Source organism: Bos indicus, chromosome 21 (assembly GCF_029378745.1).
Source record: "Bos indicus isolate NIAB-ARS_2022 breed Sahiwal x Tharparkar chromosome 21, NIAB-ARS_B.indTharparkar_mat_pri_1.0, whole genome shotgun sequence".
Lineage (NCBI taxonomy): Eukaryota > Metazoa > Chordata > Mammalia > Artiodactyla > Bovidae > Bos > Bos indicus.
Genome location: NC_091780.1, coordinates 21,959,371 through 21,982,680, shown reverse-complemented (window position 1 = coordinate 21,982,680; position 23,310 = coordinate 21,959,371). Strand labels below are relative to the sequence as shown.

General features: G+C 43.1%; 2 protein-coding genes and 2 non-coding genes across 8 annotated transcripts in view; 2 read left to right on the top strand and 2 right to left on the bottom strand.

Annotated features, from left to right (window-relative positions):
* RCCD1 (RCC1 domain containing 1) overlaps positions 1-1,391 on the top strand; it is a 14,960-nt gene extending 13,569 nt beyond the window's left edge. The window contains exon 9 of the mRNA XM_070775157.1: positions 167-1,391. The gene's annotated coding sequence lies outside the window, so the exon portion shown is untranslated. The remainder of the gene's footprint in view (positions 1-166) is intronic.
* PRC1 (protein regulator of cytokinesis 1) lies at positions 230-23,310 on the bottom strand. 5 transcript variants are annotated; one of them, XM_019983845.2, is made up of 15 exons: positions 23,171-23,310; positions 15,964-16,096; positions 15,498-15,620; positions 13,580-13,813; positions 12,817-12,987; positions 12,217-12,366; positions 11,173-11,320; positions 10,249-10,385; positions 7,601-7,696; positions 6,334-6,480; positions 6,028-6,135; positions 4,681-4,791; positions 3,440-3,616; positions 3,073-3,114; positions 230-1,346 (listed from the first exon to the last, which is right to left on the bottom strand). In XM_019983845.2, exons 1-15 carry the CDS (start codon positions 23,179-23,181, stop codon positions 1,275-1,277), a joined length of 1,860 nt encoding a protein of 619 aa, XP_019839404.2. In that variant the 5' UTR covers positions 23,182-23,310; the 3' UTR covers positions 230-1,274. The 5 variants fall into 5 exon arrangements, with proteins under 5 accessions (XP_019839404.2, XP_019839408.2, XP_019839406.2 ...); XM_019983849.2 differs by having other exon boundaries at positions 3,517-3,616; XM_019983847.2 differs by lacking the exon at positions 3,073-3,114.
* LOC139178515 (U6 spliceosomal RNA) lies at positions 9,280-9,386 on the bottom strand. The gene has a single exon (XR_011562899.1). It is a non-coding gene; the product is annotated as a U6 spliceosomal RNA (small nuclear RNA).
* On the top strand, positions 11,764-11,836 carry TRNAG-CCC (transfer RNA glycine (anticodon CCC)). The gene has a single exon. It is a non-coding gene; the product is annotated as a tRNA-Gly (tRNA).

The window sequence follows — 23,310 nt, the reverse complement described above, 5'->3', positions numbered from 1 at the left end:
CAAAGGAAAATACAGCTGTACACAGAGACTAGCAATGAAAACTTGGGAGTTAGGCTTTTTATTTCTCTCAGGAAACTTTTTCTCAGGACAAGAGATGCTCTTAATTTAGAAACACTCAAAGTAAAAATCATGCTCCTGACTAAAAATTTCTTGTATGTTCTTTTAGTTGTTTTTCAGACAAAAACCAACCAAAAAGTGATTGGGAAACAATGAAAACACCACTACAATATATGTTTCTGAAATATAAGTATACATTTTAATTTAAGAATATATTTTAAAATCAGTACATGTGTACGCATGACTAACAGACCAAATCCACACCTGTAAGCTTCCAAGAACCATTTACTGTGCTGACAGTAGTAGGGTACAGGCAGAGGGAGAATAAATAATAGTGCTTCGGGTAGCGCAGTAGTGATCAATAGGGTAGGTGAAGAAGGAGCCTCATCGTGGACGCTACGGCAGGAATAACTCCCCAGGACTGACGTGCAAAGTTCCAGGTCTCCACGACAGGAACAGGAACAGCCCAACCCACCAAACAGCCTCCCTACTTGGCTACGAAGTGCAGAGAGTGGAGGGACTCAGGCACAGGGGCGCAGGGATGGGGGAACTGGACCCAGAAGTTCAGACAAGCATGTGTGTTCACACACCACCCCCGACCCACAGCATCACCCCACATGACAAAACTACACGACTGAACAAAGGCGCTCCCAGCCTCCCTGTCACCTCTTTGGCAGTGAGTCAGGCCATCCCAACTTCTGACACACAGACATCTTCATCAGGAGGAAGGCTGTCCTGTGTGGTGGGGACAGGCCTTTAGGTGAGAGCAAAGCTATTGAAGCTGTAGCGTTAATTGAACATCCCTAAACAAAAAAGATGTTAATTGCTAATTGTAAGTGTACAGACAAAAAACTGCTTCATGTCCCATACCCCAAGGATGGACACAGTCATTTTCCTACTCAAAGGTGAAATATAACAAGCCCTTGATCATGCTTCAGCAAGTACAGTTATGGGGCAGGAAAAGAAATTAAGTTCCATATGCTAAAATTTACACTTACTGCTATGAACTAAGTTTTAATGTATTTCTTGAGTCAAAACCAAATGTCTGAAGACGCACTAAGCTTATGACTTTCACCTGTAACTCATTCACTTCTCTAAGTTAGACTCATGGTAATGGAACGTGTCCAGGCTTTCAAGCATCGAAACTGAAGAAATATTAAAGCCACCCTGTATAATTAGGCACAGAAAACTTCAGAGGGGTGACTGATCAGGGCTTCTCAGGACTGGATGTTGGTTGAATTGAGGATTCGGGAAGCAGCATCAGATTTGGAAGCCTTTGAAAGTTCGCGCTGTTGAAAAATAAATAACATCAATGGCAGTACTGCCCCCTCTCATGCATGCCCTGCCCTGGTGAGTAAGCACGAGTGAATGTCAGCACACAGCCCTCTGAGGGCGTCTCTCTAAGATGGTGGGCCCTAGCCCAGCACAGGCTGTGTTAGGAATCCAAGGGAAGGGAATGCTTAGTCACAGACTAAGCAGGTACGTATTTGCCCCTTGATCGCTTTCCTCAGCCAGTCCATTTTGTTAAAACCTCACAGGAGAGAAATCCCTTAGACTTCACCAAGTACCCTGAGTTGTCAAGCTAGATAGGCAACAAATTTTGTTCTTTTGAGCCCTTTATGAAACAACGGGCCAGAGTGTATATCTACCAATCCCTGGGGCTGAGGGCCTGTTAACCTGCTGGTGATTTCATCTCGTGCTGGAGCACATGGTACCAAAGCAGAAGACAAAGCATGGCTGGCCAGTGAGAAAGGACAGGTGTTAGTAGAGGTTAGTCTACTGGCTTCAGTGCTGCCTGGTGGAGCCCACAGCCACACCAGCCCAAACCAGGAGAGCCTGCCTGACTGAGCCAAAGACAGCTATGTGTAAGCACCAAGTGGATGAAGCGGGGCTGGCTGAGCAAACAGGAAGGAGAAAGCTGGACTTTGTGGCCTGCAGTCAGCTAGCCACAGTGACAAGTACCCACTTCTGTAGGTAGAACCACAACAGTCAAGTACTTGATAGGGACTTCTCTGGTAGATCAGTGGTGAAGACAGCTTGAGGTTCAATCCCTGGTTGGGGAACTAAGATCCTACATGCCACACAGCATAGCCAAAATAATAATAAAACAACTCTTAAAAAAAAAAATAACTTGACAAAAGTAAAAGAATATAAAGTGAGCTTCAGAGCTCAAAATGAGCTGTAGCCTTGGGCAGCTGTCACATTCTCTATTACTGCAGCAAGACAGTTGATGCCCTAGGCTTTCACTCAATATCCCCCACAATGGTGAAGGACAGCCTCACCTCTCAATAGTTAGATACTCTGGGAAAAAAGAACACATCACTAAGGAGAGGGCACTGCAGTTAAGTGTTGGTAAAAGTGAAGTAGGTTACTAGGAGCTGAAGAGCACTGTGGGGGAAAAATAACTTTCTTCCAGTGCCTCCTATGTGCTTTAGCAGCTCAGTGTGGTAGAAATAGGCAAAGGCAAAGAAATGAGCATGGGCTAGCTCAGAGCAGACAGAAAGTTGGCAGTGCAGCTCTGAGGGGTTAGTAAGACATATACTCCAGGAAATAATCAGCACACAGGCCAAAAACCTTATAGGCAGCACACAGCTGGGGCTCCCCTCCCCACGTGATAGGGCCTTTCCTTTCTAGCACACTGGAGGCCCTTAATGTCACAACTGGGGAGGGTGGAAATTCTCTGTTGTGAAATAACAGGATAAAAAAACTTTGCCTAACTTTAGATGGGGCTGAGAATCCAAGTCTGAACAAGTTAATCAGCAGGTTAGTCTGTTTAGTCAGTCTGTTGGGAACTTAACCCAGATATTTACTATTTTTAGTATTAGGGATTTAGTATTAGTATTTAGTATTTGTATTAGGGATTCCTGCTTCCTTTGTTAAAAAAAAAAAAAACTTATGATAATACAGCTGAGATTATTGGTTAGTGCAGCCCTGTGCCCACATGGGAATGAAGCCAGCAGATGACAGATCAGCTTGGAAAAGGGACATGGGACATGCAGGGGTTGCCATACAGACCTGAAGCCCAACAGTGGAGCTGTCAGAGAGGGACGGATCCTTCTAAGAACAAAGAATTAAGACAATTACCAAGACTCCACCAAGAGAGCACCAGGGCAGTGATTAGAAAGGTTACCTCCTGCAGCCAGGGAATGGTATTTCTTAAGCAGAAGGATCCAGGTTAAATGTCTGGTTGCTGCTGCCATCTTTCTTCCTGTATACCACCCTTAAACCACCCCCACTTCATGCCATGGTCATGTCAGGAAAGGGATTCTCAGCCTCCAAAGATCTGTCCGAACTAACAGCCTGGGTGCCCCTGGGGAGATACCCCCTCTGCCCCAACTGTGTGCTCCCCAGGGACTGGTAGATACTAGAAAAGGTGAATTACCGCAAACTCAGAATAGGTGCTGGCAACAGAATTAATGCTGAAGTTGCGCCGTGGGGGGGCCGAGTCAGGGTACCCACCGCTGAGGATGCTGCCATTGAGCTCCAGGTTCTCCTTGTTGGCTCCATGCTTGACGGCACGGGGTGTTTTTTTCCCCGAACAGGTGGAAGTGATGACTGGCTGTAGAGAAAAGAAAGATCCTTCAATCCCTTATAATGACTACACATACACAAATTATCAAAGGCTGACAGACACTGTCTTTATTCATGTGTCTGTAATCCTATTCTTCTGGTTTAACAAATACAGATTCCCAATGATCTGCAGAACCCTTATCTTGAGCATGGTCTGTAGAATACTTGAAAGACTGAAGACGTTTTAGCACACACTCCTCACCCCTCTCCTGGGGTGAGAGTTCCTGTCTGCACCTAGTCATCCAATGTCACTGGGCTGGAACCCACATGCAGGGACCTCACACAGGATCACCGAAGACCAGGCTTTCAATGGAGATTTCAGTTTCTCAGCCATCCCAGTGCTTCCCACAACATTAGTCAGGGCTCAGGATGACCATTCTCTCCTCTTCTCTCATTTAGTCTTTGAGAGACTAGTTAGCTTCCATCTGTTAACTCAGCATCTCAATGATAATCGGATACAAGGACCTTAGAAACTGGAACAAGTAGGTGGGGCCTTGTGTGGCTGACCCACACTGACTCCTTTATGTCAGCTCCACCTTAGGCCTGCAGTCCCACCCTCTCCCGGTCCTGCATGACTGACCTTCAACCTACACACAAGGAATGTGCCCAAGCCAGACAAAGTCCCTATCAAGTCTGACCCTTGCCTTCACCTGATACGAAAACTGAAGAATGCCTTTTGTTGAGGCAGGTGATTGGTGGTCTCGTGACCCTGGGAGAAGGAAGACTGCACAGTGCCTATCAGTACAGACGCGCTGCTCCTAGATGTGTCCTACAGATGTGTCTACATCTTAAGCTTTGGCCTCTGTACCCCTTTCAGTGCTTGAGTGCAGATGCAAATGCCTCTGGGTCACTGTCCTCAGATCCTGCCTGTATGTAAATTACCCATAGTAAACTTCATAATTGCACTTTATGAAGCTACCTGCTTTGTTTTTCGGTCTCAAAGCTCCTTCTCAGTCCAGAGGAAAGTATTCAGTATCTCTGCCTCCCAACAGACCCTGGAGTGCATAGGTCGGGCCGGTGTTGCAGATGTGCTTGTACACAGAGCATACTGACCTTGCTGCCAGAAGGTGGAAGTCGAGACACAGGAGAGCGGTAGACTGTCCCCGAAAAGACAGGCCGAATGCTGCTGTTGGCCGTAGCATTGGACATGGTGGTAGTGTTCAGCTAGAACAAGACACAAGATTACTGACGTGAGACAACGTGCTGAGTAACCCATCCTTACACTACAGAGGAGTGAGGACGGGAAGCAGTCTAGAAAAGTGTTCAGTGTTGCATCCAGCAGGTGGAACTATAAAATGGGACAACCATTTTGTTTCGAAAAGTTAAACAGGCAACTATCCTAAGACCCAGCCATGTCACTCTTGGGTATTTACCCAAGAGAAATAAAAGCATATATCCATACAAAGACTTACACATAAATATTTACAGGAGCTTTATTTGTAGTAGCCAGAAAACTAGAAATAAGCTAAATATCCATCAACACAGGCAACTAGATAAGCAAATTGTGGTATATACATCCAGTGGAATACTGTTCAACAATAAAAAGAGTAACCTACTGACATAACACAGATGAAAAAAATCAGACACAGAAGTATACACACTGTGTGATTCTATTTCTACAAAATGTTAGAAAATGCAAATTAATCAATAGTACTGAGCGAACAAAGCTGTAGTTGCCAGGAGCTGTGGGGGATGGGTACAAAAAGCAGAGAATATAAAAGGGCAAAAGGAAACTTTGGGTGTGATGGGTAAAAATTTATAACATGTTCTAAAAATTTCATCACATTATTTTCCTAATAAAAAATTAAGTACCTAATATCAAACAATAGGGAACTAGTTTAATAAATGACAGAATGTCAAAAAAATAGAATATACCAGCTAATAATGAGCATATTTATAGAAAGTTTAATTCTCTGAAAAAGCAGAAATCAAAATTATATATTCTGTGATCTCTGTTTTATGAAAATACACTATTTTAAAAACCTTTTTATAAAAGCAGGAAAAACACCAAATATTCTCATTGGTGCTTCTGGAGTTACACACTATAGGTGATTTTTTAAAAAACATTTTATATGTTATAAAGTATGAGTTGAGGAGCAAAGAGGAAAATAGCACTCCATTTATTAAAGAAAAGGTTTAAAAAAAAGAAGGATGGAAGGAAGGAAAGGACGGACTCCCTGGTTTCCTGCTCTAGAGGTTAAGGAACATTAGCTATTCTATTTGCCAAGCATGAAAGTCTTACTTCACACAGTGCCATGGTCACTTGTTGGAATTACAGAATGAACCTCTGAAGGTTTTCATCATTACAGACTGTTGGCAGCTGCCGGCACCCTGAGTTTAATCCGGGACTCAACATCTGACACACATTAGAGCCCAGCAGCTCAGGCAGCTCCGCGTTACCTTGCGCACTTTGCCTGGAGTGCTGGGTGTCGGTCCTCGCCGCTTGGGTGTTCGCGGAGTACTGCCGTAGAGCATCTCTGTCTCTGTCTGCTTCTTGTTCTTTAGTTGCTATGTGAAAGTCAGGGGCAAGAGTGATAAATCCCAGAAGGAAAACAGCTCTGGGATGGGAGCAGAGGAAGGGCCAAAAGTACAATGCTAAAAGAGCTGCCATGAGCTGCGACTTCTTTAGCCAACCTAGAGCCCTGGCAGGGACTGTGGGCCGCTCCCTCATTGCTCTTCCCCAATTCCCAAGTTGGGTTCACTTACTCGTTCCTGCTTGGCTCTCTCTTTCTCCAGTTGGTGCATCTCCCACTGTTCTGTTACATACTCCATGAATTTCTGCCCATTCACCACAAATGCCTTTGAATGCTCTCGTTCCCACATTTCAATCCTTGCTTTCAACTCCTCTTCCAACTGAGACCAGAAACAAGGACATGTTAATTACATCAAATCTTTGGTGTGAAACCTAAAAGAAATGATTCTCCCAAAGAACGCCTCTTACCCACTCAGAGTATCATTAGCCTGACTTCAGGTAGCTGGACCCATATGGGAACAGGCCAGAGTGGCCAGAAATCAGTCCGAGCATGGTTCATTCATAATACACTTGAAGGTGGGAAAAAGTGAGAACCCAGAGCCTGCCCACTAAAGTTCTGGTGCTGGAAGCTGGAGGCAGCACTGGGGGAACCTGCAACATTAAGCAGGCAGTGTTCACAGAGCAGCACTAGCTAGGCTGCAGCCTGGGATCCACCCTTTACTGGCTCGGAAGAGGTGGGCCAGGTACTTAAGTGCTTAGTCCCTCAGTTTGCTCATCTGTAAAAATGGAAATAATAATACCAACCTCTTAAGGATGTTGTGACAATTAAGTGAATTAATAAATGGAAAGCACTCTAAGACAGTATCTGGCACTTAATTCAATAAATGTTAACTATTATTATTAAAATAGAGAACAGTAATGAAGTCCAAAGCACTTTCTCACAAGGTCACCTTGTGTTATGGGCTCAATTGTGCCCCCTGCCAAATTCATATGCTGATGTCCTAATCCCCAGTACCTCAGAACATGACTTTATTTTAACACAGATGTAATTAAGTTAAAATGAGGTCATAAGGGCGAGTCCTAATCCAACATGACTGCAGCTTTGTAAGAAAATTTAAACATACACACATACAGTAGGAGGACTGTGTGGAGATACAGGGAGAAGATAACTGTGTGGAGGCAGGAAAGAAGCCTCGGAAAACCAGCCCTGCTGACACCTTGATCTCAGACTTCTAGCCTCCAGGACTGAGAAGATGAATTTCTGTTGTTTAACCCACCTAGTCTCTGGTACTCTGTTGTGGCAGTCCTAAAAACATAATAAAACTTGATATTCAGTTATCAAGGAATACTTGAAACTAGCAGAGCCAGCACGTACTTACTATCCTTGCCTAACCTTTGGAAGAGAATACAGTTTGGGGGCAAAATGATTCAAAGCAAGGGATATACAAAAAGTGAGATATTTTGTAGCCATGCACCAAACATTCTCAGCAACAGTATTACCTTAGGGAGTGTTTTTTGGAGCTTGGCTCTCTGCTTTTCCTCTTTTAGAAGATTTCCTCCACGATTTGTAAATCGACTTGGATCTGAAGCTTTTCTCTGTGAAAAACACATTTTAATTAGGCTAAATGCCTGATTCTGCTAGAATCCATGCTCTCATAAATGGATGCATACTTGTAAGGAGACTTCTGAGTTTTCATCCCCACCCACTCTGAGCAGTGAGACATGGTGGCTTTCTAAGGCAGGGAGTGGGGTGTGACTACTCCCGGGGAGATGCAAGGTCAAACACTGGGGTGCAGGAAAACTACTGTTTCCTTTTCCATCTAAAAAGTAAGACAGGCTTTCATATTTACTGCACAATGTCACTGGCTCCTTTCCTTGGTTCAGAGGTCACCAAAGGGAAATGGGGGGTGCGGGGGGACAAGCAGGAGGTCTACACTCAGAGGGCTTGCTGGTGACTCCCCAACTTGCCCACTCCCACTGTATTAAGACAACACAGCTTAAATGTGCTCAGTGAAAGGGTTTACAGATCATGTGATTTTTATTAAATTAACCCTCACAAAATGGACAAAAAATATAAAATGTTAGGCTTCTTATTCTTTTTAACTTTTCTGTTTTTAGTTACGTTCTACAATATATCAGAATAGTAATGTAAGTTTATAATTTATAAATACAAATTAGGTGAATACACTAAAAAACAGGGCAGATAATCAAAAAAGTTTAGAAACAGTCTTGACAATTTGGGGACCAAACTGATAAATTCTATTTCCTTTCCAGGCTGTTTGATTAGTGACTTTCTATAAGCATATCTAAAAGGAATGGTAATTAGTTTCTTATTTTTCCTTAAACATTGCCATGTAAACAAGGGTTGCATATTTGGTTCTTTATTAGCTTTATATATATATATATTTAAATTATATAGTTGATTTACAATATTATATAAGTTTCAGGTGTACAACACAGTGATTCACAATTTGTAAAGGTCATACTCCATTTATAGTTATTATAAAATATTGGCTATGCTCTACAGTGTTCCATGCTGTACAATGTATCCCAGTGGCTTAGTTATTTTATACATAGTAGTTGTACTTCTTAATCCCCTACTCCTGAATAGTCCCGGTTTCCCCCTCCCCACTGGTAACCATTAGTTTGTTTCTATGTCTGTGAGTCTGTTTTTTTGTTATATTATATGTATTAGTTTATTTTCTAGATTCCACATATGAGTGGTATCTTACAATAGTCGTCTTTTTCTCTGAGTTATTTTACTAAGTGTAATACCCTATAGGTCCATCCAAGTTGTTGCCAGTGGCAAAATATTCTTTTTTATGGTTGAGCTCTTGACTTTCACTCCTCCTCCTCCTTGCTTTCTACCAGAAGTAAGGAGGAATGGAGGCCTAGAACACCTGCTTTTAAACAGCTGTGTGATCTCACGCAGTTTTCTCTACTTTTTTTGGGGGGGGGGGGGTTGGTAAATGGTTTTAATGTTTAACAGCAGGCCAGCTGTGGAGGACAAGATCCCCCAAGGCCCCAGCCCTTCTCCCATGATGGCATGGGACCTGTGTGTGCTGGCCAGCCCCGTGCCTGCCCTGACCCTGCGGCCCACCAGTCCTAGGGAGGGTGGGAGAGGAAAGTGGGGAGCCGGGAGTTCAGCCTGGAAAGTTCAGGGAAGCAAACACAGGGGCAAAAATATGGAACGCTTCATGAATTTGCGTGTCATCCTTGCGCAGGGGCCATGCTAATCTTCTCTGTGTCGTTCCAATTTTAGTATATGTGCTGCTGAGGCAAGCACAGTTTTCTCTACTTCTGAGTCCTACTTTCCTGCCTATAAACTTGGAGTTAAACTCTGGATTTGCTAAAGGGCTGTTCCAGCTCTATCAGGACTGGTTGGACCTGAGAATAAATCTCATGAATTTCATGCCTGAGGTGTCTCACTTGCCTCAACCCGATCCCAGCTCTGAACTCTAAATGCTCTAAGGGAACCTATTCATGCTGTCTATCAGAACAAAAGGAATACAGAGTACACAAATGTGCCCCAATAACCAGGCAATTTTCTAAGATAATAGCAAAAGTTTGAACAGTACAGAATGTTAGTTACCCGCCCCTACATCCACTCTTCTCTCCTTCCTTAGAAACAGACCCTGGATTTACCTACGGTAGCAGTTCTCCCAGCCTCGCCAGTAGCTGGTGTGGCATTTAAGTGGCGGTGCTATGAAGAGAGCCTGGGAAAGGCTCTCAGAGGGTGGGGGCAGTGCCTTTTGCGCTCCCGCCTTCACACGCTGTGTGAAACGCTGTGGTGGGAGCTCCAGAACCACCGTGGACCTGAGCTTAGACCCACCCCTCAGCAGTGGAGGAGCTATGAACTGGAGAAGCCTGGGACCCCACAGACTATGGAACGGCTATACCTGCCTTGCACTGCCTACCTCTAGACTTCCTTTATGCAAGAAACTTCAGCCTTATTGAAGGAATTAATTTGGGGTTTTTCTCTTACATGTTTCTAAGCTTGACAAATACAGATGGGTTAGCAGTAAATTACAGATGTAATGATAAAACCTGGTAAACGGCAAAGGAAACAGGCTCTGACTCCACGCAGAGGATGCTTTCTTAACACTACACTGTACTCTAAGGAAAACAGACAAAAAGTAGGGCAGTACCTCAAACTCTAAGAAAAGCCTCCAGCTCTCTTCCCACTTCTGGACACCTTCAAAGAGTTCTTTGTGAACCTCATAGTAGTTTCTTAACCGCACGATCTCGGCATCATGGAGCTGGAGCAGATTTTCTGTGTAGTCCTCTGTAAGATACAGGCCCAGTAGTTTTAAGAAATCCCTCCAGTGTTTAGTATCCCAATTCACTAATCCCTCATCCCCCTAAAATGGAAGCGGAGTTTTCCCCCTGACAGTAAAAGTGATACACAAGTAATTGTATGCTATAGATAATAAAAGCCAGGTTTGTCACCATCAGCCGAAGGACTGGAGACTGACTAAGGTGTAGAATAATATGACTAAGATTCTCAAAACTTCTGTCATCTTTTGCCTTGTCTTACGTTTCTTTCATATTCTTTCTTTTCATGCTGCCCAATAGAGGGCTGAGTCACAGAAAATGTCCAGAAATGTGGAATTCAGTAAAGACAGCAGCATCTTTATATTCAGTTCAGACCAGAATTCCATTGGGCTCTTGGGGGCATACTCCTGGGCTCAAAAGTGGGCTCTGCCGTTGACCTGCTGTGTGTCTCTGGGTTAAGCTGTGCAACATTTATGTGCCTCAGTGTCCTTCCTCATCCCTTAACATGAGTATTAAGTGAGATAATCCTGTTAAGAGTCTGACTTTGCACCTGGCAGCAGAGTAAGCATCTGATAAACATGAGCTTCACACCTACAGGCAGTCCACAGAGTTATGCTGCTTCAGAGATCCCTCATTTCCCAATAGCATTTGCAAATGCTTATTTGAACAGGAATGGCAATTTATGCTGAATGGCTTGGAAATGTATGCCTCTGTTCCAGAGGAAATACTTCCCAGTGAATGTCTGCATGTAAAACACAAGTGAGCAGCCACATGAAGAGCGACACTTCTATACGAACCAGAGTAGTAAGCAGCGAAAGCTTGTCTCTGCTCCTGGCTATAAAAACACCTGTCCCAGTACTGAGCCACCTCCACTCGGATTGCCTCAATCACTTTCTTCATGTTTTGCATTTTCAGTTCTTCCAACCGATCCACTTCTAATTGCAGCTAAAACAAAAAGACCTGTTAAAAGTGCTTGTCATATTTGTATATTTATGTAAATTTGCAAAATATTTTCCCTCTTTTTAATAAAGTGAAGTGAAAGTTGCTCAGTTGCGTCCAACTCTTTGCGACCCCATGGACTACAGTCCATGGAATTCTCCAGGCCAGAATACTGGAGTGGGTAGCCTTTCCCTTTTCCAGGGGATCTTCCCAACCCAGGGATAGAACCCAGGTCTCCCACATTGTAGGCAGATTCTTTACCAGCTGAGCCACAAGGAAAGCCCTTTTTAATAAAATTACAACACAAAACCACAGTGGCAAGTCAACACTCTATAACAATGATATCCTAGGAGCCAGAAATCTAAGAAACATACACAAAAAATAACAGATGATCAGGCTACTGCCACCCTTTTCTGATGCTTGTCTTAAAAACAGGCTCACTCAGGATTTCCTTGATGGTCTAGTGGCTAAGACTCTGCGCTCCCAATGCAGGGGGCCCAGGTTCAATCCCTGGTCAGGGAACTAGATCCTGCATGAAACTAAGACCTGATGCAGCCAAATAAATAAATGTTAAAAAAAGAAAGAAAAAAAACAGGTTCACGCAAGGCAGAAGCTGGTCAAGACATCAGTGAGTGCTCATGCTCAGTCGCTCAGTTGTCTGTAACTCTTTGCGACTCCATGGACTACGTAGCCCGCCAGGCTCCTCTGTCCATGGGATTTCCCAGGCAAGAATACCAGACTGGGTTGCCACTTCCTATTCCAAGGGATCTTCCTGACCCAGGGATTGAACCCACATCTCCTGCACTGGCAGGTGGATTCTTTACCACTGAGCCACTAGGGAAGCCCCAGAGATATCACACTTGACACCAAAAAGCTGACCCAGTGCCCTTAGGGTTTCTTACCGCTTTCCGGACCTTGGCCTTCGACCCAGTCATAACCGTGGCCACAGCTTCTCTTTCTTCTGCAGGTATTTGCAACCTATCCCAGAGCTCTCGTATCTGAGCACGCAGCCCCTCACACACTGCTTCATTTTGTGATTTTCGCACTTCCAGCTGTAGCAAGGAAAGCCAGTGGTTACAGCAATGACAGCAGCAGAGAGAAAGCCCTCTGGCTTCCCACAAAGATACATCTTTACCCCCATGGAGAAGAAGTCCTTTCACAAGACTGTGAAGAGCTTTTTCATGACTTCTGAAAACAAACTATAAGGCTGTCATTATGGTAGTAGGGTCTCAGATCTCCAAAATTAGGATTTAAATTTTAACTAAAAAAAAAAATTTTTTTTTCAGTCAAACACTAATTCAAATATCTTAGTTTTTCACCCAAATCCTGAATTTCATATTCTTAGAACCACATATAAATTAAGGTTTTTGTTTAAAAAAAATATTAAAGGTTGTATTTCATATAATACTCTCTTTATCTTAAAGGAAAAAACCGCAAGTTTTTTTTTCCCCCAAATTGCTGGATACTGTGGAGATCCCAGGCCATAATCTGAGCAACATTACCTGCCGGAGCAACTTCTGTAGTGTTGCAATATTTTCCAGAGATAAACAGAAGGCTTCTTCATCTTCACACACCACGTCTCTTTCAAAGCTTGTGTCTGGCGTGTGCTCTAATTCCTCCATACACAGTATGATCTGTCTCTTTATGTTAACAAACTCCTCACGCCTAGATGCCTATGAAAGAAGATGATTATAAGATACCTGGAGGAAAGTCAAATGACTTCTAGGACATATGAATGTTGACATAAAGCTATGACAAACCTAGACAGAATATTAAAAAACAAAGATATCACTTTGTTGACAAAGGTCCATATAATCAAAGCTATGGTCTTTCCAGTAGTCATGTACGGGTATGAGAGTTGGACTATAAAGGATGAGAACCGAAGAATTGATGCTTTTACACTGTGGTGCTGGAGAAGACTCTTGGGACTGCAAGATCAAACTACTCAATCCTAAAGGATATCAGTCCTGAATATTCATTGGAAGGACTGATGCTGAAACTGAAGCTCCTAATATTTTGGCCACTTGATGCAAAGAGCCGATTCATTGGAAAAGACCCTGATGCTGGGAAAAATTGAAGGCAGGAGGAGAAGGGGGCGACAGAGGATGAGATGGTTACACAGCATCACTGACTCAATGAACATGAATTTGAACAAACTGCAGGAAATACTGCAGGACAGGGAAGCCTGGCGTGCTGCAGTCCATGGGGTCACAAAGAGTTACACGCTACTTGGCAAACTGAACAGAAACACCAATGTTAGCATACTTTTGTTTCCCTCAAAGTTGCCACGTGTTGTCTAAACTGGTTCAGCTCTTCTAAGCTGGGAACTGAGGTGCTGTCGATTTCATAATGGGGCATGCAAAGAATTTCACACAGTTCTTGATCTTGTTCTTGAAGAATTTTCAGTTCTTGTTTTCTTTCCTTTTTCTGTTTCCTCCTCAGTTCCACCTGAGTGCGCAAATCCTTTTCTAGTTGCAAGATGGTTGTCTCTCCTTCTTCCTGTAGGAGACAATGTACCACTGTTAAGGTGCCAAGTGGATTTCTTCAGAGGAGGAGAAAGACGACGAAAAAAAAAGACTAGGATGACAGACTTTTAGTTAAACTTACAAATAAGTTAACTTATTTGTTAACCTAACAGAATATGGCACAGAGAGGGCCCCCTAACAAGGTTCCCCAATAAGGAAAGGTGCCAGGGCAATTTTACCAGAGGTAAAAATGGTTGAAAACCTTGCTTTGAGTTAGCTATGGTTATTTAGCTCCTAACTAAATGTTTATCCCAATAGTCCTAAGAACATCATTTAACCATCCCAATAATCAAAGGTTATCACTTAACCAATAAAAATCCATTTTGTACTCCTTGCTCTACTCCTGATAAGCAGAAGAAAAAAGTGGCAGTTATATGTCCTATAAATTTTATTCAACATTAAACTAGGAATTGTCATATAATTTAAGGGAGATATACTACTGAATACCTAACTTCTCATCCAATTTCATATCAAAAGTTAAAAAAAAAAAAAAAGACTAAAGAAGGAATCTCAAAAAACAACAAAATTCTGTACAGCAATTATCCTTCAATTAAAAAATAAAAAGGACTCTCTGTTCAAAATCAATGTATTTATGCCATTTGTGTTGATATCCAAGTCTGCCTGATTGCTCACGGCTACAAGATATTAATTATCCTTAACTCTTTAAACACAGTGTCCTCCTCCGAGGCTGCCTCCATCTAGATCCCCAGGCAGTTCTTTCTGTAACAGGGAGAGGGGCCTGAGACCTTACTGGCACCACATCAGCCCCCTGTGTGCTGTCCCTGCACCCACCTCTATTCCAGTTACCTTCCCAACCCTCACATTTGTCTTCACTTTCACGATCCCAACACTGATTTTACTGGTTCTAACCAGGGCAATGTTTCGGGGTCCCTCTGTCATTGACGTCATGCTTGCTGGTGTCTGCGTTCATGTCTGACTCGTGCTGGAGCACGGGACAGCAAACTCTCAGCAAGAAACACAGATGAGCATCCCTGGGTTTGACCTCACTCTCCTGATATTCCTACTATGGAAATACTTCTTCTCACGTGGCCACTCTAGCTGGTTCAGTGGTGTGCAGCTTTCAAGTATGAAAAAATCCACAAAGGCAGGTTTTGGGGGTAACTTTCCCTTATATGACTCATCACTTTTGTTTCTTAAGTAGCTCTTCACCTTCATGCATTGGAGAAGGAAATGGCAACCCACTCCAGTGTTCTTGCCTGGAGAATCCCAGGGACGGGGGAGCGTGGTGGGCTGCCGTCTATGGGGTCGCACAGAGTCAGACACGACTGAAGCGACTTAGCAGCAGCAGCAGCTCTTTTCATTTTCTTTCAAAGAAAGAATGGAATGATATCATCTATTCCTCTTTTAACTAAGCTCAGAGTTAAAAAAATTTTTATGTCCTACTAATTGATAGGAATAGGAAATTTGTTTTTGACTAAAACATTGCAACACTTAGGTGTTTCACCTCTCAACAGGGCAACTTATTTATATAAGTGAAAAAATGGCTTTGCTGGAACCAAGTAACTAGGCAACATGTTCTACCCATTTCTTATGTCCAGTATCAGCCCTACAAGGAAACTTTCCACCTGGAGCTCCAAATCAAAGTTTTTCCCTAAGTCTCAGACCCAAACAGGATCCCCTGACACCCTGCCACATACATGAAAAGGCTCGACATTTAACTCGCTGCACAGAGTATTCAGCTCTTTTTGACAGACGGCTATGCTTTTGATAAGTCTTTCCTTCAGGCTTTCCTCTTCAGCAATCATCATATCCAGGAGGTCCTATGAGAGAGAAAACAGTCCTATAAAACTTTTGGGTTTTCCCCCATTAACGTCAAACAACACTAAAAACCTCACAGTTTCAAAATTTTAAGAAAGGACTTAAAAAAAACCAGGACTTCCCTGGTGGTCCGGTGGTTAAGACTCCATACTCCCAGTGCAGAGGACCCAGGTTCAATCCTTGGTCCGGGAACTAGGATCCCCATGGCTTGGCCAAAACAAACATGCAAACAAAACCACGAGGAGCCTGTGACACCCTAGCGTTGCTTCTATATGCTATTTTAGATGAGACACCAACGTCCTTACCCCCGTCCCACTGCAGAGAGGCCAGTGCTACTAAACTCACCTTGATGTGCTTCTTTACAACCTCAGTTCTTTGTAACCGCTGGTCCTCTGGAATGCCAATCAATTCCCATATTTCCCGAAGGTGATTCAGGGCTTTCTGGAGACATACTATGGACTCCTCTGCCAGCACCTCACTAAAAAGCAAAAGAGAAGCCAGCTACCTGAGCCACTGCCTCCAGTCTAAAAACTGTATTTACAGAAACTAAAACTAGTTTCTCAGTGGGCTCAAGGCTAAAAAAATTGGAAATAAGCATTCAACTTAATTCATCTTTAACTAGTCCCCTATCCTTCCCCCCACAAACACCACAACCCTGGAAAAGCAAAATCCAGTATCATGTTACATTGTAGAAATCCAGTCTTACACTGTGTAAATTCAATCTTTTGAATAATATTCAGAATCTGGACTTCAATCGATGATTCTATCTACGGCAGTATAGTATGGAAAAACAGACAAAAATGTCAGCTCCTATAAAACAGCTCGAAGTTTATTGCAAATTTGTTATTCATCTTTTTCCCTTCCAGTTTTATTAAGCTATAATTAATATACAGCACTGTATAAGTTTAAGGTATACAGCACAATGACTTGATTTATATACATCATGAAGTGTTACCATAATAAGTTTAGTAAACATCTATCATTTCATATAGGTAAAATATTAAAGAAATTTAAAAATTATTTTTCTTACGACTAGAACTCAGTATTACTCTTTAACAACTTTAATAAATAACACACAGTGGTGCCAATTATATTGATCATGTACATTACATCCCTATTACTTATGTTAAAACTGATTTATCTGGACTTCTGTGGTGGTCCATTGGTTAAAAATCTGATTGCCAATACAGGGGAGATGGGTTTGGTCCCTGCTCTGGAAGGATTCCACATGCCATGGGGCAACTTAGTCTGTGCACCACAACTACTGAGCCCATGCACCCCAGAGCCCGCACTTTGCAACAGAGAAGCCACTGCAATGAGAAGTCTGTGCACTGCAATTAGAGAGTAGCCCCAGCTCACAGCAACTAGAGAAAGCCCACGTAGCAACAAAGACCCAATATAGCCAAAAATACATTAATGAAATACAAATTTTTTAAAATCCTGACTTATCTTATAACCTTCTGACTGCCCTCATCCAATTCTTCCTTCCCCCTACCCCCAGACTGGTAAGCTAAAACTAATCTCTTTTTCTCTGAACTTGCTTGTTTCTGAAATATAATTGACCTATCAGTTCAACTCAGTTGCTCAGTCCTGTCCAACTCTTTGCGACTCCATGAATTGCAGCACACCAGGCCTCCCTGTCCATAACCCCCGGAGTTCACTCAGACTCACGTCCATCGAGTCAGTGATGCCATCCAGCCGTCTCATCCTCTGTCGTCTCCTTCTCCTCCTGCCCCCAATCCCTCCCAGCATCAAGTCTTTTCCAATGAGTCAACTCTTCGCATGAGGTGGCCAAAGTACTGGAGTTTCAGCTTTAGCATCATTCCTTCCAAAGAAATCCCAGGACTGATCTCCTTCAGAATGGACTGGTTGGATCTCCTTGCAGTCCAAGGGACTCTCAAGAGTCTTCTCCAACACCACAGTTCAAAAGCATCCATTCTTCAGCGCTCAGCCTTCTTCACAGTCCAACTCTCACATCCATACATGACCACTGGAAAAACCATAGCCTTGACTAAACGGACCTTTGTTGGTAAAGTAATGTCTCTTCTTTTGAATATGCTATCTAGGTTGGTCATAACTTTCCTTCCAAGGAGTAAACGTCTTTTAATTTCATGGCTGCAGTCACCATCTGCAGTGATTTTGGAGCCCCCCAAAATAAAGTCTGACACTGTTTCCACTGTTTCCCCATCTATTTCCCATGAAGTGATGGGACCGGATGCCATGATCTTCGTTTTCTGAATGTTGAGCTTTAAGCCAACTTTTTCACTCTCTACTTTCACTTTCATCAAGAGGCTTTTTAGTTCCTCTTCACTTTCTGCCATAAGGGTGATATCATCTGCATATCTGAGGTTATTGATATTTCTCCCAGCAATCTTGATTCCAGCTTGTGTTTCTTCTAGTCCAGCGTTTCTCATGATGTACTCTGCATATAAGTTAAATAAGCAGGGTGACAATATACAGCCTTGACGTACTCCTTTTCCTATTTGGAACCAGTCTGTTGTTCCATGTCCGGTTCTAACTGTTGCTTCCTGACCTGCATACAGATTTCTCAAGAGGCAGGTCAGGTGGTCTGGTATTCCCATCTCTTTCAGAATTTTCCACAGTTTATTGTGATCCACACAGTCAAAGGCTTTGGCATAGTCAACAAAGCAGAAATAGATGTTTTTCTGGAACTCTCTGGCTTTTCCCATGATCCAGTGGATGTTGGCAATTTGATCTCTGGTTCCTCTGCCTTTTCTAAAACCAGCTTGAACATCGGGTAGTTCACGGTTCACGTATTGCTGAAACCTGGCTTGGAGAATTTTGAGCATTACTTTACTAGCATTACTTTACTAGTGAGATGAGAGCAATTGTGCGGTAGTTTGAGCATTCTTTGGCATTGCCTTTCTTTGGGATTGGAATGAAAACTGACCTTTTCCAGTCCTGTGGCCACTGCTGAGTTTTCCAAATTTGCTGGCATATTGAGTGCAGCACTTTCAAAGCATCATCTTTCAGGACTACTGGAATCTGGAATTCCATCACCATCTACTGGAATTCCATCACCTCCACTAGCTTTGTTCGTAGTGATGCTTTCTAAGGCCCACCTGACTTCACATTCCAGGATGTCTGGCTCTAGCACTATGTTAGTTGCTGCTAGAGCACAGAGTGAATATTAGTGAACACATTTCTATACATTTCAAACTTATCACCAGAATAAGTCTAGCTACAATAGGTCACCATACAAGATATTACCTAATTCTTGACTACATTCTGCACACTATCCATCTCATACCTGTAACTCATTTATTTTGTAACTGGAAGTTTGTATTTTTCTTTTTTTTAATTTGGCTGCACTGGGTCTGTGTTGCTGTGGGATCTTCATTGCTGCCTGCAGGATCTTTTCATTGTGGCATATGGGATCTCAGTTCCCTGACCAGGAATCAAACCCACATCCCCTGAATTGCAAGGCAGATTCTTAACCACTGGACGGCCAGGGAAGTCCCTGATAGTTCTATATTTAATTTTTTGAGAGATCGCCAACTGTTTTTCCATAGTGGCTACTCCATTTACATCCCCACCAACAGTGCACAAGGGTTCCCTTTTCCCAGTATCCTTGCCAATTCATGTTATCTGTTATCTTTAATAAAAGTGATTCTGACAGTTGTGAGGTGAATATTTCATTGTGGTTCTGATCTGCATTTCCCTTTTGATTAGTGATGTTAAGCATCTTTTCATGTGCCCGTTGACCATCTGTATGTCTTCCTTGGAAAAATGTCTATTCAGATCCTCTACCCATTTTTAGTTAAGGGTGTTTGTTTTCTTAATGTTGAGTTGTGTACATTCTTTATATATTTTGGATACTAACCCCTGATCAGTGTTGATGAGTATATAGAAAAGCCAGAACTTTTACACACTACTGGTTGGAGTGAATTAGTACACCACCTTGAGACTGTTGGCAGTATCTGCTACAGTTAAACTCTGGATGTGCTTTGCTACCAGTCAGCCAGGAGGCCTGGAACAAGTCACTGAAGCTTTTCTGTGCAAGAAATGAGGCTAGAGGCTCTCACTGGCCCCCTCTCTGTTACAGCATATTCAGGGTTTCTAAATCACCAGCCTAGATCTCCAGGAACATCAGTTTCTCCATAGTTTTAATATACTTATTTCCAAGACATTTTTCTAGCCAAGAAATCCCAATGTAAAGGTTTCCTGTTCTAGTTGCAGAAAAGCTTTTGCACAGATACTAGCTGCCTATACCAGATGGCAATATCAATAACACACATAATAAAGAGTGTTTAAAAGAATTTACTGGGACTTCCTTGGTGGTCCAGTGGTTAAGAATCTGCCTGCCAATGCAGGAGACATGGGTTCAGTTCCTGCTCTGGGAAGATTCCACATGCCTGGGGCAACTAAGCCTATGCGTCACCACCACTGAGCTCATACTCTAGAGCCTGTGCTCTGCAACAAGAGAAGACACTGCAATAAGAAGTCCAGGCACTGTGTACACAGCAACTAGAGAAACAGCCACAAAGACCCAGCACAGCCAAAAATTAATTAATAAAAAAAAAATGAAAACCTACAGAATGGGAGAAAATATTTGCAAATGATGTGACAGACAAGGGCTTAATCTCCAAAATACACAAACAGCTCATACAACAATAAAAAAAAGAGGAACAACCCAATCAAAAAATGCACAGAAGACCTTAATAGACATTTACCCAAAGAAGACATACAGATGGCCAGTAGGCACATGAAAAGATTCTCAGCATCACTAATTAGTAGAGAAATGCAAATCAAAACCATAATGAGGTACCACCTCATAACTGGTCAGAACAGCCATCATTAAAAGTCTACAAACAACAAACGCTGGAGAAGATGTGAAGAGAACCCTCCTACCCCACTGGAGGGAATGTAAGTTGGTGCTGCCTCTATGGAGAACAGTTTGGAGGTTCCTCAAAAAAAAAAAAATGGAGTTGCCATATGATCCAGCAATTCTACTCCTGGGCACATACCCAGACTAAACTATAATTTGAAAATACATGCATCCCTAGTGTTCACAGCACTGCTATTTACAATAGTGGGAAACAACCTAAATGTCCATCAACAGACGAATGGATAAAGAAGGTGTGGTGTGTATATATATTATATACATATATATATATGTGTGTGTGTATATATATATATATACACATTGTCTATATATACAATGGAATATTACTCAGCCATAAGAAAGAAAATAATGCCATTTGCAGCAACACAAATGGACCTAGAGAGATTATCATAAGTGAAGTAAATCAGAAAGACAGACAAATACCACATGCTATCAAGAATCTCGGAGAAGGCAGTGGCACCCCACTCCAGCCTGGAAAATCCCATGGATGGAGGAGCCTGGTAGGCTGCAGGCCATGGGGTCGCTAAGAGTCAGAAACGACTGAGCGACTTCACTTTCACTTTTCACTTTCATGCACTGGAGAAGGAAATGGCAGCCCACTCCAGTGTTCTTGCCTGGAGAATCCCAGGGACAGGGGAGCCTGGTGGGCTGCCGTCTATGGGGCCGCACAGAGTCGGACATGACTGAAGCGACTTAGCAGCAGCATCAAGAATCTAAAATGTGACACAAGACAGACTCAAAGATATAGAGAACCTATTTGCGGTTGCCAAGGGAGAAGGAAGGATTGGGAGTTTGGGATTAGCAGATTCAAATTATATAGCACACAGAACTATATTCAATACCCTGGGAATAAACCATAATGGAAAAGAATATATTTATAACTGAATCACTTTGCTATACAGCAGAAATTAACACAACATTGTAAATCAATTGTATTTCAATAAAACTTTAAAAGTAAATTAAAAGCATAAAAAATGTAAAAAAAATTATCATGGTACAATTATGTACTGCCTTGCTAATTGGATTCAGGTAATTCCTGAAAAGGTGCAAATTTGAGATTTTTTTCTTATACTACATCATTTGAAAAACTGAGGGTGCTTACAAGAATATCATTCAAGAATACAGAGGTTGAAAGGGGCCAATTTTTCCAGTCTGGAGACTCTTAAGTCACTAGCCCAGAAGATATCCTAAATGGCCCTTTAAATGATTTCCTACCTTCTGGCAGCGTTCCACTGATCTACCGCCTATTTTTTTTTTCTAAATAGCCCTCTAGAAAAGCTTGTTAAGCTCCTCTGTACAATCTGCTTCAGAAATCAAGCCAATAGTTAATTCAGTGACCATTCTGATAACCATATTTTTCAGGCGTATTTCTCATAGTCTTCTTTAAATATGAATACTTGAAACCAGATTACCTGAAATTCTGGTTTTGTTAGCATAGTAATTCCAGTTGTTAGATCTGTCAGGCTGGAACCAAAGTTAATTGATAACTTTTCCTTCCCCATCATTCACTTTCTTGAAAGCAGTAGATGCCTGAACAATCCAAAAACTGCTAATGGACTGGGGAGTAAGAGTCTTCTGTAAAATGTCATTTAAAATTTTACCAGTCTTCAGAATGTGTCATTAGCTGAAATACAGAGCAGCTTAACTGTGCTCTCTTTTAAATAAGAAGTTATTTGTCATCCACAACCTGACACCCAACATTTGTCTTCCAGTGGTACCAGTGATTTGTACTCCATTCCCATTCTCCCAAGGACAAGTATTTGAAAAAGAACCTTCAGAATCAGTAACCATGGAAGGAAGAGCCTTACAAAGCCATACATTAACCAGTTTGACCAATAACTACGAATTATTTAATAATGAATTATCACAATGGTTCATTCACTACTTTCAGAAAATAAGGTTAACATCTGTATCACTTTTAACACAAAAATCCTAGCCCTGGCATTGTTTTCATTTTAGTGATGAGCAAACTGACATTCAACATCATTGCCCAAAGTTACAAGGCCGGTAAGAGGCGGAGTGATGAGTCTGGTCGCAATTTCAATTCGGACACCCCTTCCCGCCCACCCCCCTTCTCCCTCAATGCCTGAAAAGTTGCTAAAACGACCGGACAAGTATTCCTTAATTGGGAGTTTTCTGAACTTGCAAGAAAACCAAGCTATGTTTCCAATTCGAGTAAAGTATTAACACTGCAACCCTGAGACACTGAAATGCAACGCTAAATTTGAAACCTGACAGCTTTATTGAAACCCTAACCACAAAAAACTCAGGACATACATAAAACAAGCCGTCGGTTCCAATAAGCAGCACCTGAGACGCTAGGCGGGCGGAGAGGGTGGGGCTCCCGGACTCCAGCTCCGACGCCGCGGGCCCGACCGCCCTCCCCACCTCGCCGCTGATCCCGGGCCCCTGCGCTCGGCCCACTCGGGGCGGCTGGACCTGCGGGGGCCGGAGGCCGCCGGGGAAAGGGTGCGTCAGGTCTGGCCTCCCCGCCGCCAGCAGCCCGCGGCCCTCGCCCTGGCTCACAGCTTCCCAGCGGAGCCCGGCCGCTCCCGGCCTCACTCGGGCGCGGCTGACAGGACGCCCCGACCCCGGGTGGAGGGTGGCCCCTCGGACCCCGCACCGCCCCGCACCCAGAAGGGGAGTCGCTCCCTCCCGCGCCCCCTCGACGCCCCCCACATGCACCTTCTCCTCATGACGGACGCTCCAAGCGGGCGGGCGTCTAGGCCCCCGACCTTCTCCACGCGGGCCGATCGCAGCAACCCCCGGCAAGCACCAGCGGCGTCTCCAGCTCGCAGCTGCGCGAGCCGTTAGCCCTCGGCAGA